The 10,947-nt window shown below is 48.1% G+C and overlaps 1 protein-coding gene across 1 annotated transcript in view; it reads right to left on the bottom strand.

The window, feature by feature from the left end:
- Positions 1 to 1,593: 1,593 nt before the first annotated feature.
- Positions 1,594 to 10,947, bottom strand: part of LOC143296675 (uncharacterized) — a 12,076-nt gene continuing 2,722 nt past the window's right edge. The window contains exon 2 of the mRNA XM_076608705.1: positions 1,594 to 2,964. Coding sequence (XP_076464820.1) covers positions 1,594 to 2,787 — 1,194 coding nt within the window. The 5' untranslated portion in view covers positions 2,788 to 2,964. The remainder of the gene's footprint in view (positions 2,965 to 10,947) is intronic.

Genomic DNA, 10,947 nt, shown 5'->3' with positions numbered 1-10,947 from the left:
TTACGTACTTACTTACTTACTCACTCACTCACTCACCCACTTACTTACGTACGTACTTTCTTACTCACTCACTCACTTACTCACTCAATTACTCACTCACTTACTTATTTACTCACTTGCTTTCTTACTTTTTGCTTCCTTACTTGCCTACCCACTCAATCACTTGCTCACCCGTTTGCTTGCTTACTTGCTTATCTACTTGTTCACTCACTCACTCACTCACTCACTCACTCACTCCCTCACTCATTTACTTACTTACTTACTTACTTACTTACTTACTTACTTACTTACTTACTTACTTACTTACTAACACTGCAGTACAGCGTTTTTGCAGATTTATCGTCTTACCTGAAAGAGCAGGACTGACACGTCCAACTCCAGATTTTATCCTTTTACGCCCCCGAAAACGGAGTATGGCTGCATACATGGCTGGGTAAAAACGGTCATACAGCCCTCTCGTGTACATGCGAGTGAACGTTGGAGCTGCAGCCCACGAACGAAGAAGAAGATCCTTTTACAGCACGTGAGAATTATGGCAAACAGATCACGCCTTTTCTTACAAATGTGGAGGAGCGGAGTGCCATCTGTGTCGTAATTAACACTTATGCGTCTATGCAACATGTGAATCATACATACACAGAGAAACACACACGCACGCGCGCACACACACACACACACACACACACACACACACACACACTAACACTAACACTAACACACACTACAAAACACACACACCTACCAACAAACTAACACACTAAGGCAAACACACACACACACACACACACACACACACACACACACACACACGCACACACACCCCACCCCCACCACCACTTCCCTCCTTCTCCCTCGACCTCCTTTACCAACCCCCTGCACGCCCCACCACACACACACACCCCACCCACCCCCCCACACACACAAAGGCATGCACGTGTATGTGTTCAGCCCCCACCCCCACCCCCACTTCCCTCCTTCTCCCTCGACCTCCTTTACCTCCCCCCTGCACCCCCCACCACACACACACACACACACACACACACACACACACACACACACACACGGGTCTGAACATGAGTAGAAAAAGAAACCAAACAACAACATAAAATAAGAATACCATATGCGCAGCCACTTGTAAGTCATACCAGTGAAACAGGAAACAGCACTTTTTTCTGGCGTTTTGGATACTCTGCAACTCACGGCTGGTTTCAGACTACCATCCCTGAGGTACCCAGAGTGTTGGAAACAACGCATATCTTATAACAAACAAAAGTGCAAGTGCAGACGAAGTCCCATGCCATACGAACATAATACGCATGCAGCAAACGCGCGCGCGCACACCCACACACCCACACACACACATACACACACACAAACACACACACACGCACACATGCACGCACGCACATACGCACGCACCTACGCACGCATACAGAGAGAGAGAGAGGGAGAGAGAGAGAATTTGGACACACTCTTTCCAACTTTAATCTGTCAGGTATTAAAGAAAAGAAAAATGTATGTCTGCAGTCTCATTTTAACTTCAATGTATCATGTGCTAAAATCTCAGGTTGTTTTGAAACGGTACATTTTTTTTTATGAAACATTTTCTTTTGCTTTTTCTGACTTCCGTTTCCTTGAGAACAGTTCCCAAAAGGTGGCCCTGTAACGAGACCCCATAACGTAATACACAAATATATTGAGGCTGGAGTTGACGTATGTCAACAGTTCGTTGATCCACAAGGACGTCAGAAAGAAATTATGATTCCGTCGGCCTGTGTTCACTTCAGGCAAGAACAGCCAACTGATGCGAGTGACGGCAAAGGGGAAAACACACACGATGAACAAGATGGACGTGCCGACCAGCATCTTGGTGAGGGCCACTTCACGGGCAGAGATGGAGGAGGAGGTTTCTGTACGCCACGTCACAATCTGACGGAGTTTGACAATGGTTATTATTGTTGTTGTTATCACCACAACTATCACAACAACGGGCACACTAGCCCCGAAGACAACACCATCCACAATGTCCACAAGCTCTTTGTTGGCTTTGTAAAGTTCTCCGATTATGTTTGCCTTCACAGCAGCACCAGATATTGGGTCTCGAACACACCCGATGTGATAACGTAAAGCCACGATGAAGTACAGGCCGACAGTCAGGACATACACCACACTGATGATGGCCGCCATCGTGCTGGTGCGCATCAGGTTCTGATATTTCAGCGGCCTCAGGACACAGAAACATCTCTCACTGGCAATGATGGCGGTCAGGATGGTAGAAACATAGAAGGAGCCTAGGATGCCAGATAGGTAGTTGTTGCTTAGGAACGTGATCATCGGACCGTAGTTTTCCTTGGTGGTGAACTGCAAAGACACCTGCTCAGCGTGGTGACTCATTGCCGAAATCAGATACAGCTCGTCGGCCAGGGACAAGGCGAAGAGACACAGGTTGACACGATCCTTGAGGCCCTGTTTGTAGAACACCGCCATGTTGATGACGTTTCCTGGCCCGCCAATCAGAAAGAGAAAGACGAGGGAAAAGTCCTTGACTCTGCGAGAAGTTTGTTCCACGTTTGCGCTGACTATGTTGTCGGGGTTGTCCCAAGGTAAGTAACCTCCTTCTCCGAACACTGGTGATGCACATTCGTCTTCAAGTGACGCATTTGTCGCAACAGTTTGCTGATGACTAGGATCTGAATGAGCAAGCGTTTGCACACTTGTATTGTCAACAAAAATATTCAGCGGGAGATAGGAAATATTTAGTGCAACCTCACGAAGATTTATCGACATTTCGTTGTTTTTTTGCTTTTTTTCGTTTTGAAAAAACTCTTTGTTTCTTCCAACTAGTTCTACGACCCCGCGAAAGTTTCAAACAGGGCCAGCATGAAATGCAACATCAGTCAACAGAGTGTTCCACAGTTATAGATTAAATGTACAGTTCAACCTAAGGTGAGAGGTTCACTCCTTCTGGGAGAGGGGGGAGGGGGGCATCAGTTACACGCAAGACACGATTAAATGTAAACACACTCTCTTTGTATGTGTGTGTGTGTGTGTGTTTGGGGGGGGGGGGGGGGGGCGTGTGTGTGTGTGTGTGTGTGAACGAAAAAAATATACTGACATAAAGTCGCTGTGTTGGAGACAGATACGAAAGGTATCCAGAAACATGATGATTCAAAGTGGAAGAAAAATGTCACATGTGCGTCGGTTTATGTGCTCTCTCTCTCTCTCTCTCTCTCTCTCTCTCTCTCTCTCTCTCTCTCTCATGAATGTGAGTACACGTATATAATTATGATTGTTGAGTGTAAATTTCACGGTTAGTTTGTTTACTTTCAGAATTTCACTTCTTTTTTTTCTTTTTTTTTTTTAACTTCTCTTTTTATTCAAGCGGTGACTTTGTGTGATTAGTTGGCAGGTTGTCCTTCAGATTTTCACAGAATTTTTAACAGGTCAATCTTTTTATTCAAGCGGTGACTTTGTGTTATTGCACTGTGCACATGAATATGTGTGTGTGTGCTCGCCAGGAAGACACACATCAGAGGAGACCCTGCACCCCTGCTGAGTCACTACGGTTCGTTGTGTTCGGTAGTGCCTGTTCTGATTTAACGTAACTTAGGACACCACCTACTAAGCCCCCTGCATGGAGTCTCCCGTCGGAATGACGGATGAGTAGGCAGGCAGGCTTATCTGTCGGTGTGTGTCCTCATGTGGGAGAAGAGGCCGATTCTGGATGTACAGCACTTCACACAGGTGTTGCAAGGGAAAACGTCTCCAAACGTTGAGCCCTGCTTCCTTCGCTCACGCCTCTCCTTAATGGCCAGCGTTCTCTTGATTTCAAACGTCTTTATGCCACTAGAGCACAGCATCCTCCAGTGACAGCGGTCAAGGGCATCAGTTTCCCAGGAAGCGATGTCTATGTCACAGGCTTTGACGTTTGTCTTCAAAGTGTCCTTGAAGCGCTTGCATGGTCTTCCAAGTTCACGGTGGCCTTCCTTCAGCTGGCCATACTAAAGCATCTTCGGGATCCTGCTGTCTGTCATGCGGACAACGTGTCCTGTCCAGCGTAGCTGGCACTGGATCAACAGGCTTTCGATGCTGAGCAGGCCGCTCCTCTCTAGGACCTGGAGGTTGGAGACCCTGTCTTGCCACTTTATGCCGAGGATCTTTCGTAGGCATCTCTGGTGAAACTGCTCAAGTTGTTGAATGTGACGGCGATACGTCGTCAATGTTTCACAGCAGTACAACAAGGTGGTCAGCACAACAGCTCTGTACGTTTTGATTTTGGTGCTGAGCCTGATGCCTTTGTTGTTACACAGCCTGTTGTTGAGTCTGCCAAAGGCGGAGCTGGCCTTGGCGATGCGCAGCGTCACTTCTGCATCAAGGGCTCCGTTTCTGCATAGGGTGCTGCCCAGGTAGCAAAACTTGTCGACTGACTTGATCTCTGTGTCATCGATCTTGATTGCAGGTAGGGGGGAGGCACTGGCGTTCTGTGAGCTAACTGGTTGGTACATGGACTCGGTCTTGCTGAGGCTGATGTTGAGTCCAAAGCGCCTGCAGGAGGTTGAGAACCTGTCCATAATGAACTGCATGTCCTCATGGGTGTGTGCAGCAAGCGCGCAGTCATCAGCGAAGAGGAACTCTGTCAACAGTACCTCAAACACCCTGGACCTGGCGTGGAGTCGCCGCAAGTTGAAAAGTTTGCCATCTGTGTGAAACTGAATGTAGATGCCCCAGTCACAGTCTTGGAAGGCGTCAATCAGCATGGCAGAGAAGAGAATGGAGAACAGTGTGGGTGCCAGGATGCAGCCCTGCTTCACTCCATTTACCACAGGGAACGGATCCGACATGACAGTGTTTTCCTGTACTCTCGCCTGCATGCCATCATGGAAAGACGCAGTTGACTGGATTAGGCTGTCTGGGCAGCCGAACATTAGGAGGATCTTCCACAGACCACGGCGGTTCACCGTGTCGAAGGCCTTAGTCAGGTCTACAAAGACCATGTGGAGCTCCTTGTTCTGCTCACGGCACTTCTCTTGCATCTGGCGTACGGCAAACAGCATGTCACATGTTCCCCTGCCTGAGCGGAAGTCGCACTCTGCTTCAGGGATGACTGTTGGAGACATGTTCAACCAGTCTGTTCAGTATGATGCGGGTGAAGATCTTGCCGGCGATGCAGAGGAGAGAGATTCCACGGTGGTTATCGCAAGGTGTTGTGTCTCCCTTCGGTTTGTAAATGTGGACAATTGAAGCATCCTTGAAATCCTGGGGGACCTCCCCTCTCTCCCAGATAGACTGGAACAGGGCAGTCAGCTTGTCTGTCAGCACCTCGCCTCCATACTTGTAGATGTCAGCCTGGATTCCATCCGCTCCTGGTGCTTTTCCTGACGTTGTCAGCTTCAGGGCCTTCCGGGTCTCGGGCGCAATAGCCGAATGGTTAAAGCGTTGGACTTTCAATCTGAGGGTCCCGGGTTCTAATCTCGGTGGCGCCTGGTGGGTAAAGGGTGGAGATTTTTCCGATCTCCCAGGTCAACACGTGTGCAGACCTGCTTGTGCCTGAACCCCCTTCTTGTGTATACGCACGTAGAAGATCAAATACGCTTATTAAAGATCCTGTAATCCATGTCAGTGTTCGGTGATATACCCAGCATGCACATCCCCGAAAACAGAGTATGGCTGCCTACATGGCGGGGTAAATAAACAAAACGGTCATACACGTAAAATGTTAAATGTTTCAAGTTTGAGTGTGTAGGTGTGCGTGCCTGACATCTGATTGAATGACACAGGAAACGAATGATGAGCGCCCAGTGGCAGCCGTCAGTCGGTTCTACCCAGGTAGGCAGCCTGTTGTGTAAATGACTCAGTGTTTGTAAAGCGCTTAGAGCTTGGTCTCTGACCGGGCATAGGCGCTGTATAAGTACCCTTATGTGGGAGGGGCAGCTAGCGAGTCATAGTTGTGGGAGGGCTGCAATTACCTCGTCAGATACGGGCGAGTCCCTGTTGAGGAGGGTGTTAAAGTGCTCTGCCCAGCGGGCAAGGATGTCTTTCTTGTCTGTCAGGAGGGTGGTCTGGTCCGAGGCTCGGACAGGGATTGATCCTGTGACTCTTGGCCCATACACAGCTCGGAGACCATCATTGATGGTCTTCATGTTGTGAGAATCAGCAGCGGACTGAAGCTCTTCGGACTTTCTCTCCCACAAGGTGTTCTTCATCTCACGCAGCCTCTTCTGTACGAGTTGTCTGGTATGCCAGAACTGGTCCGTCTTCCTCTGGCAGGCTTTATCGGAAATATGATCCTGATGCTGTATATGCAGTTTGTTCAGGAGCTTTGAGATTCCAGAGTCGTTCTCGTCAAACCAGTCTTTGTGGCTCCTCTGTACAAAGCCGAGTGTGTCAGCTGCTGCTGTGTACATAGCATCTCTAAATGTGCTCCATACAATACCAGCCGCCGTGGCGAAGTGGTTAGCGTCGCGGACTGACGGCTGGGAGGACGCGGGTTCGAATCCCAGCGGAAGTGGGTTTTTCGGCCCGTGGCCGGCTCCTACCCAGAGTTGAGTGTGCCGTGGGCTTAAATGGGGAGACTGTGACCACACAGTCGAGTGTCATCCACTTCAAGGATGCGTATTTAGGTGTGTTGCTCTAATTACCTGACCAACACTGCAAGTGTCTGTATCTTTCCGGCCTGGTTAACGCCGGGATATCATTATGACAGGAAGCGTAGAGTACAGCCTTGTCACACAGTCCCAAACCAAAATGGACCTCCACAGCAACATCGTCATCGTCATCATCATCATCCTTCATCATCAAAAAAAAAAAAAAAAAAATCTCAAAGTCTGTGGCCTTTCATGCCCTGCTCTCATGGTGACCTCAGTTTCGATGCCCCTCCACTTCTGTGCTTGGGGTGAGTCCTGTCAGTGTCTTCAGTGTCGGCAGATTCATGGCGGACTGCCGTTGGAGGGACGAGGTGGCGGTCTCCACACTGGGAGGAACGCTCACTCAGTCTGGCTCCGCGACTAAGTCATCATTGTCGTTAGCATGGGGCTTAGCAGGTGGTGTCCTAAGTACGTTAAATCAGAACAGGCACCACTGAACACCACCGAAGTAACTTAGCAGCAGTGCAGGGTCTCCTCTGGTGTGTGGCCTCCTGGCGACCTAACATCGATGGTGACGGACGAACCCGGGCGTGGCCGTGTTGGGGGGAATCTAAATGAGCGGCGTGGGAGTAATGCCAATGAAATGGTGCAGATGATAAAAAAGGTACTCCAAACCTCTTCTACATCAGTCGATGCAGGAATTTCTTGGAGAGCTGCTTCGATTTGCTGCTGCAGCACGTCCTTGGTGATAGGGAGGCTGGTTGGAGCTTGCCTGCAAGTCTGATGTTCATCTTGCTGCGTACCAGGCGATGGTCCGACCAACAGACTGCTCCTCTCATGCAGCGTGTAATGGAAACATCACCTCTGTCCCTCTGCCGGACAATCACATAGTCCAACGTGTGCCATTGCTTGGAGCGGGGGTGCATCCATGTGTTCTCGTACTTGTCCGCTTGTTGGAAGAGGGTGTTGGTGATGGTCAGTCCATGCTGCGCGCAGAGCGAAAGCAAAAGCAGTCGGTTGGAGTTGCACTTGCCAGTGCCGTTCTGTCCTAGGACTTTTGGCCACGAGGAGAAGTCCACGCTGACGCGGGCATTGAAATCCCCAAGGATGATCAGCCTGTCCTTTCTGTCTACCGCTGAAATGGTGCGGCTGAGCTGCTCGTAGAAAGCTTCTTTGATGTCATCAGGGTTGGTCATCGTCGGGGCATAGCAGCTGATGACTGTGGCGAAGCGGTCCTTGGACCGCTTCAGACGCAGGGTCATCAGCCTATCGTTTATCCCACGTGGAAGGCTGTCAAGCTGTCGTGCAAGTTTGATTTGTATAGCAAAGCCCACGCCTCAGGTTCTTGGGGTGCCATCTGGTTTCCCAATGCAGTAGAAGGTGTAGCCCCCTCCAACTTCCTCCAGCTGGGTTTCACCCGCAAACCTGGTTTTGCTCAGGGCTGCTATGTCTACCTGGTAGCGATCAAGCATTCTAGCAAAGAGCGCTGTGCGCCTTTCTGGTCTGTCGTCTCTGTCTAAAAGGGTGCGAACATTCCAGGCACCCATAGTCAGGGCATGACACCTGGTTCTTTTCTTTTGTTGCTTTCGACCGCTAGTGTTGGATGTCCAAATAGGTGCAGCTTCCTACTAGGTACTAGGCGAGGCAGGCTTTGTTTAGGGATCCTTTTATCTCCCCTTCCCCATGTGGGGAGAGCAGTGCTATCTTTAAAAAACGGCTGCTCTGACGCTGTGGGAGGATACGAGCGTCACATCTGCCCCAGTCTCCGGCGGATGACCATATCACCCCACAGCCGCCTGCGTGCAGAGTCGTGACTAGGAACTGCCAGCAGCATCCTCTGCCTGTCCCCGTTACCACTTCTCCATCGCCGCAGGGCTTGGGAAATCTGGGTGTTGAAGAGCTAGCTCGTCGTTCCGACATTAGCCTGGTTGCCTGACCAGCACAGGTGACTTTTGTTTTAGTGAAGAGGAGTTGTGCAGTCCCTTCCCCACTCTCTCGCCTACCGACGCTCACAGTCCCACAAGTGCAGATACTGCTACGTGTAGGACGGTCGTACAGGTCGGCAGGTGCAGGTTTTTCTTCGGAGTTCCGTCTCCTAGTAGTACTTCCAGCCAAGGATAAGAGCTCCCCCTGCCCTTTGGTCATCCTCTTCCGCCTTCACAGCCGGTGGGAAAGGTTTCCTCCTCCGCCTGGTCCGTCGTTGGGAGACTTCACATGCGGCATGTAGTACTGGGTTACATGGTACCAGTAGCAAGGGCTATGCCCCTGACCTGACCTTCTGGTGAAGTGCTGTTAATCCCTTTAATTTTGTCAGAAATTGGATCCGCCCACTTTCACTAGAAGTGGTCATTTTAGGTTTCATGAGCTGTTTCAATGCTGGCGTGCTGTCATTCTTGTTTGTAGAATCCTATTTTGAAAATTAAACGCTTTCAGCCCGGTATGGTTTGCACGAGAAAGACAATTTTTTGTTCCACTCCCAAGCATTTGGTTCTGGTCCACTTCAATTGCTGTTAACTGGATCATTGACTGTAGGGCACAGTTCAGCTTTCTCAAACAACGATTCACTGAACTGATCCGTTTGAACAGAACTACATTAGAATATGCCTTTGTCACTGAGTGTAGCAGGGACTTTGGCAACCAACAGTTCGATCAGAATGTAATCATTCCACTCTCCTGTTTGACAGAAATAGAAACAGGTTCGTGTGAAACATTAGGGATGACTGACTTGCGCGATGACTTTGTTTATAGTGAGGAGGAGTTGCGCACCGTCGAGCTCACTCTCTTGTCCGAGACCGTCTGTATCCAGTGGCAAGACGAGGTCAAGACGACTGGAGATGGAAACGGATGCAGTGGACGACCAGGATGTCCTATGTGCCTCATCCTGCCCTCAGCACTCCACAGTGCTCTGCTGCAACCGCCTTCCTCTCCGTTGAACCATGAAGGTTTCTTCCGCAGAGTCCGCCGGATCCAGTCTTCACATGCTTGGGTAGGAAACATAGACTAAAAACAAGACCAGAAGAAAAACGACAACAAAACATTTCAAATCAATCCCAAGCAACTGAGTTGCCCCAAACCTGTGGGTTAATGGAATGATTCTGGGGCTGTGACCCTGGGGTGTGTTAGGACAAACGCAGTCCCAAAGGCATCTCACTGATAGTGCCTTTCTACTGCTACGGACACAAAGTCTGCGAAGTTGTGAATCGGTCAACTTTTTTTTTTTTTCTTTTTTTTTTTTTTAACTTCAACCACACTGTTGTTACAATTCATACTGTTTTTTTGTCGACCAGCAGGCAACTGTACGCTAAACACATCACGTTTTGTATTGTATTGTATGGTATATATATATATATATATATATATATATATATGTGTGTGTGTGTGTGTGTGTGTGTGTGTGTGTGTGTGTGTGTGTGTGTGTGTGTGTTATTTGACAGATTTCTCTCTGCTGGAATTCGGACTGCTCTCCGCAGGAAGAAGGCATTGATGCAGAGCAATTCCTTTTGTTGTTGTTGTTGTCGTCGTCGCTGCCTGCAAGTGTAGATGTTTTGTTTTTATTTTCCTATCAAAGTGGATTGTCCTGCATAATTTTTCCAGGCATAACACTTTTGTTGCCGCGGGTTCTTTCACGTGCGCTAAGTGCCTGCCACACACGGAACACACGGTCGGCTTGTATCTGAGGTTGACATGAGCGTACAGTTTGGGGTTTTTTGTTTGTTTGTTTGTTTGTTCGTTCGTTTCTTTGTTCGTTTGTTGTTTTTGTTTTGTTGTTGTTGTTGTTTTATAACTTAAACAGACAAATACATATTCAAATCATAACAATTTGTATAGAAAAAACAAAAACAGCACACAAACAAATAGAAGAGAGAAATATTGAACTTATGATATTAATGAGAACTGAAGAAGATGAAGAAAGAAGGAGAAAAAAAAACCGTGACACATAGGGAAGAAGAGAAGATCACGTGTTTGTGACACATGCACAGTGTCATGATTCCATGACTCATGAATAAACATCAACAATCATAAACATACATATGCATACACACATACACACTTATGTTTTTATGCATGTGTATATACACACACACACATACACATATACAAGTGCATGCACATGCCTGTACACATACACATACAAACACATTTGTTTTTGTTCAGGTCATTCGATCAATGGCAAATAATTAATGCACTTCCTTTCAAAATCATTTAGTCTTAATTCTAAACAATGTGCATACCTTTCCAGTTTATATTGTTTCTTAAGTTCCTCCTGGTATGCTTTGATAGTAGGTTTGGATTTACTGAATCTACATTATAGATATAAAGAGCAATACGAGATCAAATATGTCGTCTGTTTTTCTTTTCTTGT

Source organism: Babylonia areolata, chromosome 21 (assembly GCF_041734735.1).
Source record: "Babylonia areolata isolate BAREFJ2019XMU chromosome 21, ASM4173473v1, whole genome shotgun sequence".
NCBI lineage: Eukaryota > Metazoa > Mollusca > Gastropoda > Neogastropoda > Buccinidae > Babylonia > Babylonia areolata.
This window is presented reverse-complemented; position numbering and strand designations above follow the sequence as displayed.